Below are 21,616 nucleotides of genomic sequence, written 5' to 3'. Positions count from 1 at the left end.
TACTTTTGGAGATTAGTCCCGACTTGATCTATAAGGTCCGCCCATAACTATCACCAAATATGGGATCATGTAGAAATACGACCTCGACCAAAGCTTCTAGGACTATTGGGAATACTTGTTAACCCATAGCTTGATCCAAACTTACTAAATGAGAGACATTCAAATCTTTAATTGGACTTCATGCAAAAGACACAACATCCATATGATGGTCAAATTCAAGAATAAACGTGTGCAAATAAAAAATATTATCAAGTTTCTTATAAAAATCAATTGGACTTGATAGAAGATCTCGAGTTTTATTTTTATAAACAGCATTCATTTCTTTCGCTTCATCAAAAACAAGTTGGCTCAAAATTATTAATTGATTCAAAAAATAAATAGTGACAAATGTTTATATTGTCTCCATCTTGTACTATGCTAGTTTGAGAATTATTCTTTTTTATCTTCTCCATGTTAGAATTTCCTCTTCACGAACGTCATTACTCCCCCTATCGCTTTGCTCCATCATTAATGATGAAAAAATAATAGGAATAGATACGTATGAGCAAAAATTTATAATAGCATTAGATGACAAAGAAATCTTAATCAGAACATGTATTACTTTCATTATTGTGATTGATATTTAAAAAAAATTATTTATGAAGAATAATAACAAGAAACTTTATCAAACATAATATCTTAAGATACCACATATACATGTGTTTGTGGATCCATATGTTGTTGAATCTCGGATTTTGATGATGAAGTCAATTGTAAATTATTTGATCTAATCTATATATTGAGAAAAGTATGCAGGATTAACTACGATAGCAGTAAGACATAAAGCAAGTGTTGTGCCGGAGTCAAGATCAAGATCTCGTTAGAAGTTCAAGAGTTCATTGGAAGTCCGGATGTTCGTCGGAAGTTATGCCGGAACCAACCAAAAAGTCTAGGAGCTTACCAAAGAAGCTCGTCGAAACTCGCCAAAAAGATCATCGTAAAGTCTAGGAGTTTACCGGGAGTCCGCCGGAACATTACTAAGAGTTCGTCGGAAGATCACCGAAAGATTGCCGGAAGAGTACTTGACGTACCGGAACAAGAGTGCCTTAGATTATGTCTTAGTAATTATAGTTAGATAGTATATTAAGTTATAATTGAGAGGTAATCCCACTAACTTAATTAGGGGCCAATTGGGTCTTAACAGGGCTGAATTAGGCCGGATTAATCAGCCCATTCAGCACCTAAAAGCCTAGCCGACGGTGGCACTACTTGGGAGACTTGATCTCCTAGGTGGTCTGGGCGGTGGTACCGTCGGCAGTAAATACTACCAACAGTGGTACCTCCAGAGCTCGGTTTTCGAGATCTGTCAGGCAGTAGTACCGCCCAGTAATGGCGATGGTACCGCAAGTATCTTGAAAATCGAGGATAAGACACTTTTTGTTTCCATTTTTGAAAGCCATTAGGGCCTATAAAAACCTCATCATTTTCTGCATAAAAGAGCACGAAAGCTATTAACATAATCTTAAGTTCTTGAGCCTTCAAGTGTTGTAAAAGTGAAAAGTTCTCCTCCTTCATCTCTTAGCCTTGTAACCATCCAAGAAAGATGAGTGAGACTTGTAAGGGTTGTCTCTTAAACCCGATAAAAAAAGAAAGAGCTGTAAAAGATGGTTGGCCTTCACCTATTGAAGGAAGGCTTTTAGTGGACATTGGAGATCTCGTCAGAGGAGGAATCTGAAAGTGGATGTAGGTCACATTGATCGAACCACTCTAAATTCTAGTTTACTTTTCATTTGTGCAATTTACGTTACTGCAAATATCCTTAGTCCTCTCTTGCAATTTACGAACCCATCCTTGAATAGTTGTAACATAAGGAATATATTATTTTTAAAAACAACGAATAATATAATATTTTATTTATGCATCAAATAAAGGGTCATCTAATCTAAGAGTGATATCTCTAAATATAAATTTTTAATCTTTAAAAAATACTGAGAAATTGAGAGATCATCGTAGTTAGTATTTGTCAAATCATTTTTTAAATACTAAAGTCGAACCATATTCTTTTTGTTAAGCAATACATAAAGAGATAAAATATCTGAAGTTGATTTATAATAAAAAATGTGTTTAAAGATATCATGAGAAATATACCTTTTTAATATAAATTCAACATTTGCATTTAAAGTCCTACATCTCTTCTTGGTAGCATCTCCATCTGCCGTGCTCATTGACACTAACCACATTAGATCTTTCCCATGAGATAAGACTCCAAATAAGTTTCTGGTAGTTAGACTAATTAAAAAAGTTAATACCAAATCCACCAACTTGATTATAATATTTTATAATAAAAAAATATTATCTTTTTCATCAAAAAGATCTTTAAAGCATATATTACCACCCTTATGACTGTAAGAGTACGTGAAGAAAGAGATGATCACATGTAAGTGCAACCCTTTATCAAATAGTAGTAACAAGGTAATACTAGTCCAATATCAAATCAAATAGAAGAAAAAAAAACTAAGGCGAAAAAAAAAAGGCTTTATAAAACTTCTCAAAAAGAAAAACAATTAGAGATCTTGAATAATTCTTAAAATTGACTTTAATACTTGAAACTTAAATTAATGTGTGACATATTTATAGATATAAAATATAAAAGTCCCTAATCTCTATAACTCTATCTAAAATATATTTTAAATCAAAAAAATTTATCCCTAAAACTCGATCTGATATCATTTAAAATATAAAATATTAATTTATAATTTTTTCAAAATATACTTTTTAAGTTCTCGACATCATCTGCCGCCTTCTCGTCTTATTCTTCTCTTTCCTCGCGTTCACTCTTTTTTTTTTTTTTTTGTTCTTTTCATTTGCTTTTCCAACTCTTCTTTCCTTCTTCCTTTCCTCGTCCTCGTTACCGAAAGCTACCAGTTATAAAGCCATAGGAAGAAAAAGAGATGTTACTTTCTAAACCCTTTCTTTTTGAGCCACTCGAAACCACACAGGCTTGTGAAGTCACGGGAACCATTGACGTCCAAGCCAAGTTTGATGGCGTTGGCAACGAATCATGTGAAAGCAGTCCATAGCGTCGATAGTTTCCTCGGCAAGACATTTGCGAGTGACAAGCACCGCCAACCGTAACAAGTGACCATTGACTGTGTTGTGATCTTATGTTATTAGAACCAGATTTTGTTTCCTTTCACCCTTTATTTGTAGAAAAAAGAACGCTTTCTCAGGGTGATACGTTGATTTTAAGTGGGGCGCCGCGCCCTTCAAATCTAGCTTGCCATTTGATGCAAGGCGACACCATCTTCTCTGCCGCCCATAATTGCATAGCTTTGCCAAATTCGAAGCATCCCATCCATCCTGCACTTTCTGCTATTATTAAAGTGGCAGAGTCATTGTTAGATCCAATGATCACCCAGGCAATAGGAAGCTACGATGCTCGGGTTGCCCAAGTCAATCCCTGGCTTCCCGGTTCCCATTTCTCCATGATTTTGCACTTTAATTCAGCAGACAACGAACACATACTCTTCAATCTCGATGCCAGCCATTTTTTTCTTGGTCGTCTTCGTCAAACAGTTTGATGATCCATGATGTCAATCCAGATGTCCATTTACCCTCATGCTTCGTGTGCTGTGTATCAAACGTATATAATTCACACTCATCGAGAACGGATCTCACGTTACGTGTGCGTCACCAATCCCCAGGAGAAGAAGATGCACGGAACCGAATCATTATCATATTCATTCTCTTGCATGCGGACGGAGGGAAGGACTCCACGAATGAAGAGAGGCCAAATAATTTCTATGTTCCAGTAATAGCGATAAACGAATAGGTAGATAATGGTAGGTAACATTATTCTCTTTGTGATTTATTCTATTCATATGAACAAGATTATGTACTTTTATTATATCAAAATCCTGGATGGATAGGAGGAGTTTGAACTATATTGATATTTCCAAAGAACAAGTTTAATAAATGTTGGAGGATTATTATTATTAACTTTATGTACGTGATGAAATTTATTTTATTACACTCTGAATTCAACGGGAGAATAATAATTTATTTTATTACGAAAAATAACCACTGGGGTTTGAAAGAGACGAAGAGAACAATTTCGGTAGAAAAGTTGCATAGTGTATTTTCGATGTGAACTATGCACCAGTCAAAAGCATATTTATAGATGTAAATATGCGTATTCCTTTTGCCACAAGAGTATATACAGACGGAATAACACACATAACTCTCTATTCTTTGACAACTTGAACTTACAGGTAAACTTATTGCGACATACATGAAAAGAACAAAATTGCAAATATTCCATTAAATAAAATATAAATATGGTATTAGGAAAGAAGAAATTAAGGTATACATGATGACCATATTTGGTACTTCCCTTCATCGATATGTTTCCAAATCCATTTAACCCAATTTTTAAATCAAGGGAAAAATATAAAAATAAATATACGAGTGTTGGAAATCAAAACAAATATATAAATAAATTAATTAATAAACGGAAATATAGTAATTAAAGAAGCAATAAATAGTTGTCCGTCTTGCCTTTTCTAGTCCGTCCCATCAACTAGTCTGCTTCCACACCAACTCCTCTGCAACTTTACTCCCCAAGACAGCCGGAAAAGAACGGTTTGGGTGCACCAAAACCCTTACTCTCTCCATTTCTCCCCTCTCCTGACAACCCTACAAAACGCATACGGCCGCAGAGGATGCACAACCAGCTCGTCTGTGCCAAGGCTGCCACAATCCGACCCATTCTGGAGCCAGATCAGGAGACTTCAAGACCTAAAAAGGATTGAGATGTGAAGTTCCGTCATGGCGTCCTCAGAAGAAAGGATCAAACTGTTTAAAAACAGGACAAAAAGTCCAACATGCACTAACCAATCCCCCAACCAAAACGACAAGTGCTTTCTCTCCTAAGCATTGACTCCAGCTTCCGGAGGGGGTATCGTGCTCGCATGGAGTCCCTTCCACCTCCCCTCGTCAACCGCAAGTGGCTGCTCTGCACCCTGGGCTGCTTCCTCGGCTATCTCCTCATCTCCTACCGCCTTCAGAAAGTGTACCGCCCGAGCACGACCATCGCATCTTTTCCTGACCTCGACGGCACTGCTCATGTAAGCAAAAAGCCCTCCACCGTGCCTTCGCTTGCAGAAGCATCAGCAGAGACTTATGTAGAGGTTCCACCTGTCAGCACTGCCCCCGTGCCTTGTGAAGCTTTTGTGCAAGAGTTGGAGCCGACGCCTACTCCTCCATCGGTCATCGCGGCCATGTCCCCACGGGCAACCACCGAGGCGGATGCGTCTCCACAGCCCAGCGCGGTAGCAGGGATGGCCTTCTCACCATCCGACAAAGCAGAGCTTCCGTCTCCGGATTCTAGCCTGGTGCATGTCACGAATTCCTCGGGGTCTCCGATCATGGCGCTTCCACCTAAGCAGTCTAATGATGTCGATGCAAATACTTCTTCCTACTCCTCACAAATTATCACAACCAAAGAAATCCTTACAGCCGAAGCGACGACACCGGCAGCTCGCGCCACCGAAGAGGGAAACTTGGTGAAGGAGAAGAAGAAGTGCGACGTGTTCGACGGCAGGTGGGTGTACGACCGGAAGAGGTACCCTCTTTACCGGTCGCAATGGTGCCCCTTTCTCACCGACCAAGTAAGCTGCCAGAGGAACGGCAGGCCCGACTCCGACTACGAGCACTGGCGGTGGCAGCCTAATGGCTGCGACCTTCCGAGGTCAGCAGCTCTCATGCCATCATCAACTGCTACACGGAATCTGCTCGGTTCAATTGCTTCTGGCTCATCTGCTGCGTTCTGCGATTCTGAAAATTCTTGCAATGAAGGTTTAATGGGAGCGAGATGCTGGAGAGGTGGAGAGGGAAGCGAGTGGTGATCGTCGGTGACTCCCTCAACAGGAACATGTGGGAGTCGCTCGCCTGCATGCTCTACTCCTCTGTCCGGCGCACCGACGTCAAGTTGCACGGCTCAGATTACAAGGTGTTCCGAGCCCTGGTACGTTGCCGTACTTACTCTGCTTGCTCGATCAGTATCAATTTACCCGTACACTTGTATAAACTGTTCACTTGCTTAACGATGGATCTAATAGAATAGTACTTGTGATGAGGTCCTACATTTCACCCCAACAACAACAACAACAACAACAATAATAATAATAATAAATGTGCACTGCACCCAAAGCCAAAGTAGAAAGAAAAGCTGAGTTCCTTCACTGAATCATTCTGAAATATATGCTTTGGTTGGATGTGAAGAATTGCACTTGGAAAAGTTTTTAGATGACTTGCAAGTATTTATATCATGGAAGAATATTATTAGGACAAGTTTTTAGTCGATGACTTGAAAGTGTTTGAAAAAAGTGGAACAGCAAACATTTTATTTAGAAGAAAGGAAGGTCGTGCATGATGCACCTAATTTGCTAACACCTTAGAACACAGCACTAAGTAGCTGACAAGCTGGTGTGCACTTGATGTACCGGAAGTAAGTTCATCGACGCCCGAATCGATTGAATTTAACACGTGGCGTGGTAGGTTCGGATTTGGTGTACTTCGTCGAAGCAAAATGCTGTACGAGTGGCTCAATCTGTCTTGACTTTGCACACCCTTAATCTGTCTCCAATTGACTCTCGACACGCTAGGCGAGAGAGTACTTGTTAGGTCACCAGTCCCACCAGCCCAGCCCTCGTGAGACGTTGATATGAATCGCCTTTAGTTTGATCAAGTATCACGACGATGATGATGGTATATATGTATGTATTCATAAACTTGATCTTATCGGTTCTAAAATCCGCTAACAATTTAGATAATCGAATCCCCTTCCAAGCTTTTACTTTGGGTACTATTAATATGCCAATCCACGTCTGATCCATATTCATTCAATCAATACTTGTGGCTGAGGTAGCGCTGATACTTGAAAACCTTCAAGTTTTCTCTACTTAGTTTGTCTCAAACTCTCTAATCGATTACTGCAGATTAACTAATCGAGTAATGATTCGTCCAATGCCTAATGTCAAAGTTTAGGTTAACAATCTGTGTCAAGCCTTGTCTCGTAACTATTTTCCTGTCTTTTCCCTCAAGGATTATGATTGCTCGGTGGAGTTCTTTTGGAGCCCCTTCCTGGTAGAGCTGAAGGAAAGGGAAGACCATGCCAAGATCCTAAGGCTCGACAAGCTCCCGGCAGAAGAACGCCGATGGCTGGGTGCCGACGTCATGGTGTTCAACACCGGCCACTGGTGGACGCACCGCGGCAAGATGAGGGCGTGAGTAGTGTACACACCACCCTATCTCGTTCTCTCTCACACGCACATGACGGTACGAGCTTTGTTTAGGTGCATAACAACGGATGTGCATGCTGCATGCTACAGGTGGAACTACTTCGAGCGCAGCGAAGGGTTGATGGAGGACATGGAAGCGGAGGAGGCGTTCCAAAGGGCACTCCGGACTTGGGCGCAGTGGGTCGACCGAAACGTGGACCCGGGCAGGACCGCCGTCTTCTTCAGGAGCATCTCGCCCGAACACAAGAGGTGCGTACATCGGACCCACAACTCTTGTGCCCAGAATGCTGAGTTCTTCTTTGGTTTGACCGAGTCTATCTCAGAAATTTTTCTGGGTCCCACTACGATCAATCAGCGTCCTTTTACAAAGAAAGGTGAGAGTGTCATCAAATGTGTTGCCTTCGTACAGTAACACGCGTAAATTCAACCCGGTCATACTTACCGGATATATATATACATATATATATATATATATGTATATGTATATATATATATGTATATATATTTGTATATATAAAAGAGTTCAGCTTCCATGGTTGCCAACACAATGCAACGGTTGAGAAATCCAAAGACCTACAAGTCTGTCTATATTATGGCCGACTACTCTCTCCTTCCCAATCTGTTGCATACAGGATGGCAAGCATGTTCTCATGGAGCGTCTGTAGAATCAATCATGTCATGCCTTGCCATGGAAGCACCTCCAAACAACAACATAGTTAAACTTTACTAAGCCATATTCTGAACTGCTAGCTCCTGTAGCCAGCCTCCACAAAGCTTCAGGAACAGCCAGCTCCTGTAGGACTTGCAACTTGGTGTCATAATTGCATTTCTGGTGCGTATACATGCAGGGAAAACTTACACTGGTGCTACAACCAGACCCACCCCATCACCAACGACACTTATCTGCAGCAGTTTCCGAGATCCATGGTGTCGCTTGCGGAGACGACCATCAGGAAGATGAGAACCCCGGTGACGTATCTGAACATCACACGGCTGTCGGAGTACCGGCGAGATGCGCACACATCCATTTACACATCCAGGCAAGGGAAGCTGCTAACGGCGGAGCAGAGGAAGGAACCCGCGAGATATGCCGACTGCAGCCATTGGTGCCTTCCAGGATTACCCGATACTTGGAATGTTCTTCTCTTTGCTTCCCTCCTCATGGGAACAACCCCCTCCATCATTTCATAGATCTTTTCATCGTGTAGTGCTCCTTCAGGATTGCCACTTAATTATTTTCTGGACATGAAATGGATCATATTTAAATTTAGGAGCTCAACCCAAAAGAATCAATGTAGCTAATTAAAAAAAAGTACAGAACGTACATAAACAAGAAAGAAGAGTACGAAGCAAAGGGATTGCTACATTCACTTGCACTGGAAACATTAGTCGATCATAACATCCACGCATCTCTGTAATTTAACCCTCCGTTCAATATTTTTTTTGGGAGGAAGATGGTATTTTCAAACGTGTCCCCATAAGATATCCCCTTCCGCAGAAGAAGGTTTCGTATTAGTTTTGATAAGTTGTCTTGTTGTAGCAGTCTTCGGGTCCACGGATTTTGGTATACCTGTGAGTATTAGTCCCATGGCATTATACTCATTCGATTTCTTGTTTCACAATCAAATGATTGATGTTTTTCCTTTTTTCTTTTTATTAAAAAATTCCTTTTGATACAGACACAAAGTGATAAAATCCATCTCATTTGGTTTTGTTTCTAAATCTCCCACAAATAACTGCCAAATTTGTTGGCCCATTTTCTGTTCATGCTTCTATGGTTTGTACCGTAGGTTTATAAATTTTTTTTTTTTTTTTTGATCTCAGTCATCCGGACTTTTTCGATATTTATTAGTGTGAGATTATTCTCTTAATCCTCTTTATTACGTTTTCACATATAAATATTTTTATATTAAGTATTAATTAGATATAGTTAAATTAATACAATCCGACTCGATTTGGTTGTCTCCTAAAAACTGCTCCACGAAAAGAAAAAAAAAAAGAAAAAAAAAAAGAGCTGTGTGGTTGTCTCCGTTGAGAGTGCATTTGTTGCATAAATTAGTTTCAAATCAACCATCATATAAACTATTTAATATAATAAAATTATTTTTATTTAAAGACAAAAAACAAAGAAAAGGACAGTGAGTGGTTCACCAAAGTTTAGCTTCCGTGTCAGCGTCGGATGAAGATGATGGTCCGCATCACATGCCGTTCGTCTGCGATCCGCCGGGCCATATTAACTCCCTTGCAACGGCTTCTGGTCTAAACCTTCTGTCCCATTTTGTTTTCTGGCGATCGTTACACGGAGAACGGTGCGGCCTAAGCAAACTCCACCAACTCCGCGCTGTGATCGGTCAAGCTTGTCGCTCGCCCGAACAATGGTTGCAACGTACTCCAATTAATTTGTTTCGCCAAACACAATGTTGCGGTCGGTGCAACTTTTTGTTTGAGCAAACCCACGGTAAAGACGCAGCGCTATAAACCGTGTCAAAAAAGCACCGACCCTCCGCAGGGCTCGCACGCTGTTCCGGTAAAGGAGGCGTCCGCCATCCAGGAAGCACTATTGTGCTCGAGAAAAGCTATAGCGGTGAGGTTTGGTGCGTTAGCTCAACCTCTTGCCCTGCCCTTCTCATTTTCTTCTACTCTCCTCTTTGCCTCTTGACACTCGGTGCTTCTCCTCACTCCTCCATGGAGCTGCAAACGCTGAATCTTGGCAGCCGGAGACCCCGATACCGCATCGAAACCAAGTCGTTGTCCTACGACCTCTCGACCGCCACACGGAACGTTCACCTGCGTTGCTGCGGCTTTCCCAGCACCTGCAGGTCTATTCTGAAGAACGTGTGCTGTGAGGCCCTTCCCGGTGAGCTCCTGGCGATCGTCGGCCCGAGCGGAGCTGGAAAGACCACGCTGCTCTCCGTTCTTGCCGGCGTGATACACCCGAGCCAAGTCTCCGGCGACATACTCGTCGATGGACGACCCATGGACGTGTCCCGCTTTCGAAGGGTATCCGGCTACGTCACGCAAGACGATGCGCTCTTCCCGCTACTGACGGTCGAGGAGTCGCTGGCATACAGCGCCAGGCTGAGGCTCAACGCGACGGCTGGCGAGGCCGCTTCCCGCGTGAGGGAGCTGATCAAAGAGCTGGGTCTGGATCATGTGGCCGGTTCTAGAATCGGCGGCCACGGAGCTGGCGGCATTTCCGGCGGTGAGCGCCGCCGGGTTTCCATCGGGGTCGACTTGGTGCATGATCCGGCGGTGCTGTTGCTGGACGAGCCGACCTCCGGGCTGGACTCGGCCTCCGCCCTCCACATTGTAAAGCTGCTCAAGTCCATGGCGTCTGTCCAGGGAAAGACCATTGTCCTCACCATCCATCAGCCGGGGTTTCGGATCCTCGAGTTGTTCGACCAGGTCTTGCTCATCGCCGGCGGAACCGTTCACCACCAGGGGCCGATCGCGCTATTGGAGAGTCGGCTGAGGGAGGCTGGCCATCGCATTCCTCCTCATGTCAATGTGCTGGAGTTCGCCATGGATGCCATGGCTAGCCTGGACTCAGGGCCCACTACTCCCCAAGAAGAGGTTATCAGAGGTCCCAACTGCAGCACCAAAGAAGACAAAATCTTCTACGCCAATTCGCGGTGTGGCGAGGTTTTCATTCTAACCAGCCGGTTCTTCAAGAACGCTTCGAGGACCCGGGAACTGTTCACCGCGAAGGTGATCCAATCCATCGCAGCTGGGTTCGGCCTCGGAACAATCTTCATAAACGTAAGCAACCTCCAAGCCAGGGTGGGTTTCTTCGCGTTCAGCCTCACCTTTCTTCTGTCGTCCACGAACGAAGGCTTGCCCATCTTCTTGCGGGAGAGAAGGATTCTGCAGAGGGAGACCTCGAGAGGGGCCTACAGGGTGTCCTCCTATGTCATAGCCAATGCGCTTGTCTTCATGCCTTTTCTTCTAGTAGCTGCACTCTTATACGCCACTCCAGTGTATTGGTTGGTGGGACTGAGAAGGGAGATGGATAAGTTTCTCTACTTCTCTTTGGTGATATGGCTGGTGATGCTGATGGCCAACTCTTTTGTCGCGTGCTTCAGCGCCCTGGTTCCAACCTTCATCATGGGCAATTCCGTCATCTCGGGGCTGATGGGTTCCTTCTTCCTCTTCTCAGGCTATTTCATAGCCAAAGACAACATACCCAGGTACTGGATCTTCATGCACTACCTCAGCTTCTTTAAGTATCCGTTCGAGGCTTTCGTGTTGAACGAGTATGGTGGAGTAAGGGGAAGAAGGGAATGCTTGGAGTGGGAGGGAAACATGTGCGCTCTCGACGGAGGGATGTTCTTGAGGGAGCAGGGCGTGGTGGAGTCTCAAAGATGGAGCCATGTGGGAGTGATGCTTGCTTTCATATGCGGGTACAGAATCCTTTGTTTTCTCATCCTGCGCCTTAGATGCTACGATGTGAGAAGATAGGGAGAGAGAGAGAGAGAGAGAGAGAGAGAGAGAGGACTTTGCCGTCCCATCTTTGTTCTCTATGGCAGAAGAATTTGCTAATTGTCTCTTCAGTGTTTAATATGTTCCATTACGTTTCCGGAGACGAGAATGGATTTCTGAAATGTTGCACGCTGATTCCTCGACATGACACGCACACTCATGTTGGCCCAGCGAATCACCTCGGAGTGTGTAAACAATTTAAATATACTTTGGTGTCTATGTACTTTTTTTCCCACTAACAAGGCAGAAGAGTCGTTGCTCGTATACTTCACGAGTCATTGCCTTGACGAAGACGAAGGTCGATTCCAGTTGCATATGGTCACTAATTATCCACACACACACACACACACACACACACATATATATATATATTATACTTTGTGATTTTCACAAAATTCAAGGTTCTCAATTGCCTTACCAAATGAATGCTCTGTCTATCCAACTCAAGACCGGCGGAATGGTGTTTACGAACTGTGGCCCACCACCATGATTGGGCTTGGGCCATCTATTACGGACTGCAGCCCATATGATCTATGGGCCTGGAACAGCTCGAGTCCCCTCCAAGCTGGATGGTGTTTACAGCAAACTTCCTCGTGGTCATTGGCGACAATGAATAATTGAATACAGCCTTGTGGCGTGGAAAAGGGATGGTAGAGAGTCCATCTGCCCACCGCACCAAGTCAACCCATTTTGGTGTTTTTACGACTGTTTCCAAGTCAAACTCCATCTTTCGCCGAAGAGGATCACAACAGCAGTCGGTTGGCACGCACGCAGCAATCGCATCGCTCCATCGTAGTACACCGGTCGAGTTCTGGTCCTCTGCACCGATTCAGGAAGGTCGATGGTCGCCCTGCTACCAACTGATGAGTGCGTGGTTAGCGCACCAGAGAAGAGAGAATTTGGTTTGGATTTTCCACGGAGGATCCGCAAGACCATTCCCAGGAGTGGCGCCCACCTTCCTTTCTTCCGTGACTGCAACCTTAATGTCCATGCCATGCATGCATCGAGATAGCAGGAGTCAGTCCAGCCATGGAGGAAGGAAGAGTTACCAAGCTTAGTTCTGTCCCTTTCTAACTTGCTGCGCCAATATTTCACACCTCCTCTCGCTCACATCGAGAGCTTTCTCTTCTGGACTCTGCCATCTGATGCCCACGGTTGCGAGCCAATCCTAATGCCACAACCTTGCACCCCCTAGATAAGAAGGAAGGAATTCCTCTTTCGGAGGATTGCTAGGGCGTACCGCTGATAGGTTCCGCTGCGCGGAGGCGATGAACTCCATGACACGAAGAAAACAGAGAAAGAGACCAAAGCAGAGATGCCTAGCTATGAAGTGGGAGCCGAATCCATATGCCCACAAACACAAACAGTCACCGTCTTCCATCGTCGTCGTCATCATCTCAGCTTCCCGCCTCAGTCGTAGAACCCCCTGCCTCGATCGGCATGTAGCGCACGTGCCAGACCAGAAACCTTGACGTGCCCCCATGCAAACCCACATGCCGTCTCCACATTTCGGAGCCTCAGAAAGCTCTTCCTCCCTACCACGTGATTACGTCACGCACATTGAAGAAACCGAGGAATTAACTCTCTCTCTCTCTCTCCTCCTTCTGTACGTGATTTATATGGTGATTGCTGCTACAACTGATACAAATTGTTAGTGGAGAGCTGCGCTCTGGTATGCTGCATAAATTGAAGGCTCCTTCCGTCCGCACGGAGTTGTGCCATGCTGTGAACATTAGATTCCCTGCTTTCTTGGGAGACGAGTACATTTGTTTGGTGTCAGTCTCGTCTGATGCCGCTGGGTATTACTTTTGGATGGAATTGGCTCATGTAATCAAATTTGTTTGCATCCCTCTTCTGTATAATCATGTTGGCATTTTGTGGAACGAGTGTGAATCAGCAGCGTTATACAAAGAATCAGCAGCGAATGGATCGAAGATAAGAAGACAACACGGTCGAAAGCTGAACATGCAGGGCAGGGATCATGTGCAAGTTAGGCCACTAATTTCTTTGAGGTACTGTGGCCACAGGAACCATTGGATTGGTAAGCATGCGGTGAGAGAAAAAGAGGGACTGCGATGGACTTAAAAGAAGTCCACTAATCGGAAACCCTGTACCAGCCAGCCACACACCTCAGAGAGAGAGAGAGAGAGAGAGAGAGATTCTGTTCCCCAAAAAACACAATAAATGAGAGGAAAAAATATAAATTAATGAAAACGACCTGATAATATAACAAGAGATTCTGATAAATCTCTCCTCGAAAGTTGAAGTATAGAATTGTTATAGGAGGATCCTTCTTCTCTTTGGATCTACTCGAGCGTATTTATGAACCTCTCGTCTTCTTCTTAATGCGCTTAAATCTGTCTATGGAAGGGGACGCATAAAGCTTTTAGCACTTTAAATCTGTCTCTGGACGGGGAAACATAAAGCTTTTATAACTCAAGAAATCCAATGCTTTAACCATGTGATTAAGGACCAGGTTCTTGAATTGGCTTTAACTGCATGCCTCGAGGTAGAAAAAGAAAGCAGTACGGCTTCAGATAGAAACAGTGGCTTGCTTGCTGCTCTCTGTGTGCTCGTCATGGCTGGCGAAGCATGCATGGATGTTGGGAGTCCCACGAGTTGGAATCTGGCTATTGAGTTCACTGCGTGGGAATTCATTGCCCCCATTTACTGCTTGGACATAGAAGAAATTAAGACTACCATTCAATGCCGGCTTTGGATTCCTTTTGATGGCAGAGAATATTTAAGCCGAGGCGAGGCTTCTCTCGACGTTGAAACTATTGGCGCTGCTTCATGACGCAAATCTCACCACCCGATGCAGCAGAATATGGTGAAGTGTGCTCGCAGCTTGCAGTGGTCGATGGGATTGTTCACATGGTTTCCGTGCCCATCTCACTGCTACGTCTTCTTCCTCATCCTCACCGGAAAGAAAGAAAAAGGGGAAGGGGGGGGGGGGGGGGGAGGGATTTCTTATCTGAGTTCCTGACATTTAATCACGATGTATATATATTTGGATGACAAACCTTACGCCTGCAACTGTTGTTTGTAAAACCTCTGATAAGAAATATGCATGCATCTCCCCCAACATGTTAAGATTTATATTCGAACGAGGACAAAACGGATCCATTTACGTATCCAACCCTGCTTCCGTACATCATATCACTATAGATTCCTTATAGCAACAATATTAGCATCTGTAGTCCCTCCTGTCTACCTCTAATTCCCGTTCGACTTTGGCAGCCCGTTCACGGCATACTTTATATATAGCCTATACTTACGCTCTTATCGGCTGTTAATGCTCAAAGATGAAGCTGTGAGTTCAACACGTTGATGTGCTCTACTAACATATCAAAACAAATCCCGCTAACCCTAGTAAACCAAACACGTCTATGCTCTGCCTACGAGGAGTATCGAACTTGATGGGAAAAATGATAGAGTTATTATAAAAAAGAGAGAGCAGATATTCTATATTTCACTCAAAATTGTTTATAATTTCAAAACTCTATAATTTTCATGACCTAATACATGCGGTTTATATAGTCTTCAAAAATATATGATATTAATTATATTTAAAGTGAATCATTATTTAAGAATCAATAATCAATTTGATTTGTCCTTCGATAGATATTTAATTTTTTTTCTTGATATAATGAACATTTATTTTGATAAAATTAATCTCTTTGATACTTGAACAAGTTTAATTCTAATATTCTCTCCCCTTAAATTTGTTCCATTTAATATGTCAAGTTTCTTTGAAAGTTGTTGAAATATTTCAGATTTGAGAGGTTTTATAAATATATCGGTCACTTGTTCACTTGTAATGCACATTTACTTTTTTATTTTTTATATGATCTTTTATCAAATAAAATCTTGTATCGATATACTTCGATCTTTCATGGTATACTGGATTTTTGGCTAAGGTAATAGTTGATTTGTTATCAATATAAATCTTAGCTGACTTCTTTTGTGACATATGAAGTTCTTGGAGTAATATTCGTAGCTAGATTGCATGACAAACATAAGAAGATATTGCTATATATCTGGCTTCACAACTTGATAAAGCAATAATTTGGTGCTTTTTTGAAAACCAAGTGAATATAGCTTCACCAAAATAAAATACAGATCCAGTTATACTTTTTCGATCATCGTAACTTCCAACCCAATCACTGTCACTATATTCAATAAGCTCTAACCTTTTAGATGATGAATAGAATATTTTATACTCAATTGTTCATTTAATATATCATAAAATTCTTTTAGCGATATTTAAATGAGATGTCTTAGGAGCTTCCATATATCTATTTATTAAACCAACTCCAAATAGTGTATCAGGTCGAGTGAATATCAAATATCTTAAACATCTAACTAGACTTTTATAATGAGTTTAATTAATGTATTTACCTTTACCTTTCTTAGTCAACTTAGTGTCATATTCGGAAATAAGTCATTAGGCCTAAGTCGATCATCTCAAATTTCTTATTTATAAAGTGCTTAAAATATTTAATCATAAAACTACTATTGCCTATAAATATTAAATCATCTACATACAAGCGTACAAACAAGATATTTCCATCAGAGTTCATTTAGAGAGCATATTCACATGAACACATTGAAAAATTATTTTGAATAAAATAAATATCTATTCAAGAATTTCAAGCTTGTGAGGCTTGTTTAAGCCCATAAAGAGCTCTTTTTAACTTGTATAATTTGTCTTCTTATTCATAAATAATAAAACAAGAGGGTTATTGAATATATACCATTTTTTCAAGAACTCCATTAAGAAATACTGATTTAACATCTATTAATAAAATTTTTTATTTCATTTGAGCTGTTAGGAATATAAGTAATCTTATTGTCTCTAGTCGTACAACTAGTGCAAATACTTCTTCATAGTCAATTTCATATTGTTGTTTGTATCCCTTTGTAACCAATCATACCTTGTATTTCTCCGGCTCTAATTTTACATTTCTTTTTGTTTTGAAGATCCACTTAACTATTAGGATCAAGAGCGGCACTAATAGGGGAAGGGGGGGTAAATTAGTGTAGCGAAAAAATCAGTGATTTTAAAAAATATTTATTTTGATTAAATCCATTTCGGAAAGATATTAAACTTGAAGGTGTTCATAAGACTGTAAAGAGAAATTTAAGGAAGATTGTAGTAATATAAATTGCTCAAATAGAAACGCAAACCAGAATTTAGAGTGGTTTGATCATTGTGACCTACATCCACTTCTGATTCCTCTTCCGTCGAGATCATTGGTGTCTACTAATGGTCTTCCTTCAATAGGCGAAGACCAACCACCTTTTATAACTCTTTCTCCTTTTATCGGGTTTAGGAGATAACCCTTACAAGCCTTACTCCTCTTTCTTAGATGGTTACAAAGCTAAAAGAGAGAGAGGAGGACTCTTCTCACTTTTACAACACTTTAACACTCCAAGAATTGAAGATTATGTTAACACTTTCATACTCTTTCATGTAGAAAATGGTGGGGTATTTATAGGCCCTAATGGTTTCAAAATTGGAGCAAAAAATTATCTTATCCCGATTTTTCGGGGTACTGACGGTACCACCGTCGTTACTGGGCGGTACTACCACTTGTCACTCTAACATTGGGCGGTACTACCGCTTGTCACTCTGACATTGGGCGGTACCATTACTGGCAACATTAATTACCGGTAGTACCACCACCCAGTCTGGGCAGTACCACCACCCAGTCTGGGCAGTACCACCACCTAGAACACCTGAGAGATCGAGTCCCAAGCGGTGCCACCGTCGGCTGTGGTTTCAGGTGCTGAATGAGCTGTTCAATCCGGCCCAATTTAGCCCTGTTAAGGGCCCAATTGACCCTTAACTAAGTTAGTGAGATTACCTCTCAATCCTAACTCAATTTAAGTTCTAACTATAATAATTAAGATATTTAACAAAAGCATTCTTATTTTAGTACGTCAATTGTTCTTTCGGCGAGCTTTTGGCGATCTTCCGACGAACTTCCGATGATCTCTCGGCAAAGTTCCGGTGGACTCCCGGTAAGCTCCTGGACTTTATCACGATCTTCTTGGCGAGTTCCGATGAGTTTCTTTGGCAAGCTCTTGGACTTCTCGGTCAGTTCCGGTAGAATTTTCGACAAATGTCCGAACTTCCAATGAACTCTCGAACTTCCAATGAAGTCCCGATCTTAACTCCGGCACAACACCTGCTCTGTCTTACTGCTATCATAATTAATCATGCACACTTTTCTCAACATATGGATTAGATCAAATAATTTACTATTGATATTAACATCGATCGCTTGGTGGTCTTCCAGAAGTGTAGTAAGCTTTCATGTATCATTTTTGTTAATGGCGTGAATCTCTTCATTCATAGCTTGTCGTCATTTTTCTTATGTATAAGCTTCTTCGAAGGTTAATGGATCATATCTTACAAAAAGATAAAATAAAAAATATTCATCATTCGGCCTCCTTGATCGCTTCGAGGGGATCGACCCTCCTTGATCACTTCGAGAGGATCACCCTCCTAGGGTTTAGCCATAAAGTGAAATAATATTTAATTGATTAACTAATTGATTCTCAAAAGAAATGGTTAAATCACTATTTATAGAGTTCCACCTATAGTCCATCGAAACTTGGACTCTTAATAATAAATAAATATTAAATAAATCTCTACTTGACTCTAACTGAACTCAATAAACAACTGAACTAAACAGACTCAGTAAACATTATTCAAAAGCTCAGAAAAAGGGTCCTAACAGTTCCTCCCTCTTCAAATCAGCCTTGTCCTCAAGGGTGAGCAGCATCAATCTCGGGGAGCCTCTCTTTTAGCACTTTAGTCATAGATTATCTATAACCCATCATAACCCATTGATCAAGTAAGTATGGTATCCACTTTTTGATAGTGTAAGCAACAAGTCGGTCTTTCAGTATAGTAATCGTTGCAAGAAACTTCTAGCCCTGTATAATCAATTTTATCTTTGAACATTTGCTATCAGAAGTGAAAATCCATCCATCAACAATCTTTACTTCGAATCTGTCATACTCTTCAATGTGGTGGGTCAATCGTTCAACAGTTTTACTGTCCATAAAATTATTAGTGCTACTAGTATCAATCAAAATTATAATAGACTGATGCTTCAGAGTTCCGTCAACTTCAGTATCAATCATTCGAGTTGCATTATATAACTCCTGAATCGATCATGTCCTTTTTATAATCGAACTTTTTAAATCATGTGACCTAGTTGATCGAAGTGATAATTCCGATAAATCCATTTCAGTGCTTGCTTATATTATATCATCCTCTTTTGAAGTTATAGCTTTCTTATGTTGCTCATCGTTTTTCCAATTCCAAATCTGTTGCTCATCAAACTCAACATTTTTTGACATCACAACTATATTGGTGATAGAATTGTAGAGTTTATAGCCATTAGAATTAACTGAAAAACCTAGCAAAATACATTTCTAAATTTTATCTTCCAATTTTGTTATATTTTCTTCTGGTATCTTGGCAAATGTAACGTTTCTAAAAATTCTCAAATAATCAACTTTTGAATTTTCTAAACTTCATGCTTCTTCTGGTGTAATATTACCAATTCGTTTTGTTGGAAACCTATTAAGCAAATAAACTGCACGAGCAACTGTATCTCCCTAAAATTTTTTAAGAATTTTTCTTTCCTTTAATATGCATCGAACCATATTAAGGATAGTCCTATTTTTTCTTTCTGATATACAATTTTGTTGAGGTGTATATGACATAGTAAATTGATATAGAATTTTATTATTTTTATAAAAAAATTCAAATTCATTTGATATATATTCACCACCCTTATCTATTCTTAAACATTTAATTTTATAACCACTTTATCTTTCAACCAATCTTTAAATTATTTGAATTTATTTAAAACTTTATTCTTCCTTTTAATATATAAACCTAAGTTTTACCGTTATAATCATGTAAGAAAATACATACTTCCTCCAAGTAATACTGGACTAATAGGGTCACAAACATCTGAGTGCACCAAATCAAGTTGATATCATATTCTTTTTATTTTTCTGACTTTGAAAAACTTTCTTTCTTGCTTGCCCATGAAACATATTTCACATAATTTTAATGGGTAATCAATTCTTAGCATTCCTATCACCATGTTATACTTCTCTAGAAGTTTTAAAACCTTAAAATTTATGTGAGGATATCTAAGATACCATAATGTAGGAATATCCTCAATATCAATTTTAAAACAATTTGACTTATCAAAAATAGATTAATGTAGAGGAAACATTCTATTTTTTATCATTTTCACATGTGATATTAATGTTTTATTCTTGTCATGAATTGAGAGAGTCATATCTTTTATTTTAATATCATACTTTTTTTTAAGTAATTGCCCAAGCTTATAATATTATTTTTCATATTAGGAATAAAATAAACGAAATGCATAATTCTTTACCATTATTAAGTTCAAAGAGAATTTTACCTATCTCTTATTGGTCTCTATGATTGTAATATTTCCAGAATAACTTGTATCTATTTTTAAAAATAATTCTTTAATATCACACATGTGATATAATTCTTTAATACTATGTCATAGACTTATCCTCTTTCAAATCATCATAAGTCATTAGTAAAACTTGATTTTTATTTTTTCTTCCTCAATAAAATTTGTCTTATCACCTTGATTGTTAGGATTATAATAATATTCATAGGAGTAATATTCATACTTTTTGTAAATATAGTATTGTATTTCAGATCTTTTAGAGTTTCTACCATGTCCACGACCTCGGCCACGCCTTCGACCATAACCTCAGCCTCTTTGACTAGAATTTTCTCCACCACCTTCGTTGTTTAAAGATTCTTAATTGGTCTAACTTCTGCCTCCTCTTCCTCTTTGTTCGTGTCCTCTTTCTTTTCGAGAATTTGATTCACGTTTGTTTTCAAAAACAAGCTTGGTTTATAGTGCTTGCTCTATAGTTTTGTCTTCTCTTTTTTAATCCTTTATTCATGAACTTGAAGGGAACTCATAAGTTATTCTAAAGACATTTTTTTTAAATCTTTATATTCTTCAATCGCAACAGCAATAAAATTAAATTTTAGATCTAGAGACCTCAATATTTTTTCTATTACTCTTTGATCACTTATTTGTTCATCATTTCATCTCATTTGGTGAACAATAGAAATGACTTTTGAGAAGTAATAAGAAATAATTTCAAAAGTCTCTTGATGTAATTTTTTAAACTCGGTTTGTAAAACTTATAGACAAAGTTTTTTTACCTTATCAACACCATCGAATGTTTTTTGTAGCATTTCCTAAGCATCCTTTGGAGTATTTACTAGAACGATGATCTCGAACATTGTATCATCAAACCCTTCGTAGATCGTGAAAAATGCTTTATTCTCCTTCTTCCTTCTATCTTTGAGTTGTTTTCTTACTTTCTGCATTCATTGCTCCATTTTTTGCTTGACTTGGTTTAACAAATCAATCTTCTACAAACTTTTATAGATCTTTGGAGCATAGAAAAACCTTTATTCGGATACATCATATGTCATAAATTTTTTTTTTATCAATCTAAGGATAGTATTTGGGGAAGAGGCCACAACGTAACCTATGCTTTGATACTAAATGTTGAACTTAACGAGAAGAAGGGACAAAGTTATCACACAAACGAAGGATAAGATAAGATATTTTATATTTCACTCAAACTTCTTTACAACTTTAAAACTCTATATTTTTCATGATTCAACATATAGGATTTATACGGTCCCTAAAGATATATTATATTATATTAATTATATTTAAAATAAATAAATTTTTAAATATTTTAAGAATTAATAATCAATTTGACTTATCTTATATTATAAATATTTAATC

The 21,616-nt window shown here is 40.0% G+C and overlaps 2 protein-coding genes across 3 annotated transcripts; both read left to right on the top strand.

The window, feature by feature from the left end:
- Window positions 1-4,592: 4,592 nt before the first annotated feature.
- LOC135581790 (protein trichome birefringence-like 42) lies at window positions 4,593-8,559 on the top strand. Of its 2 annotated transcripts, XM_065147827.1 has the most exons (6): window positions 4,980-5,105; window positions 5,183-5,728; window positions 5,836-6,004; window positions 7,084-7,265; window positions 7,371-7,529; window positions 8,129-8,559. In XM_065147827.1, the coding sequence occupies exons 2-6, from the start codon at window positions 5,259-5,261 to the stop codon at window positions 8,469-8,471; spliced, it is 1,323 nt and encodes a 440-aa protein (XP_065003899.1). In that variant the 5' UTR covers window positions 4,980-5,105; window positions 5,183-5,258; the 3' UTR covers window positions 8,472-8,559. The 2 variants fall into 2 exon arrangements, with proteins under 2 accessions (XP_065003898.1, XP_065003899.1); XM_065147826.1 differs by having other exon boundaries at window positions 4,593-5,728.
- Window positions 8,560-9,802: 1,243 nt separating this feature from the next.
- On the top strand, window positions 9,803-11,845 carry LOC135636509 (ABC transporter G family member 10-like). The gene has a single exon (XM_065148205.1). The coding sequence runs from the start codon at window positions 9,966-9,968 to the stop codon at window positions 11,736-11,738; it is 1,773 nt and encodes a 590-aa protein (XP_065004277.1). The 5' UTR covers window positions 9,803-9,965; the 3' UTR covers window positions 11,739-11,845.
- The last annotated feature ends 9,771 nt before the right edge of the window (window positions 11,846-21,616 follow it).

The sequence above is a fragment of the Musa acuminata genome, chromosome BXJ3-4 (genome assembly GCF_036884655.1).
Source record: "Musa acuminata AAA Group cultivar baxijiao chromosome BXJ3-4, Cavendish_Baxijiao_AAA, whole genome shotgun sequence".
Taxonomy (NCBI): Eukaryota; Viridiplantae; Streptophyta; class Magnoliopsida; order Zingiberales; family Musaceae; genus Musa; species Musa acuminata.
This window is presented reverse-complemented; position numbering and strand designations above follow the sequence as displayed.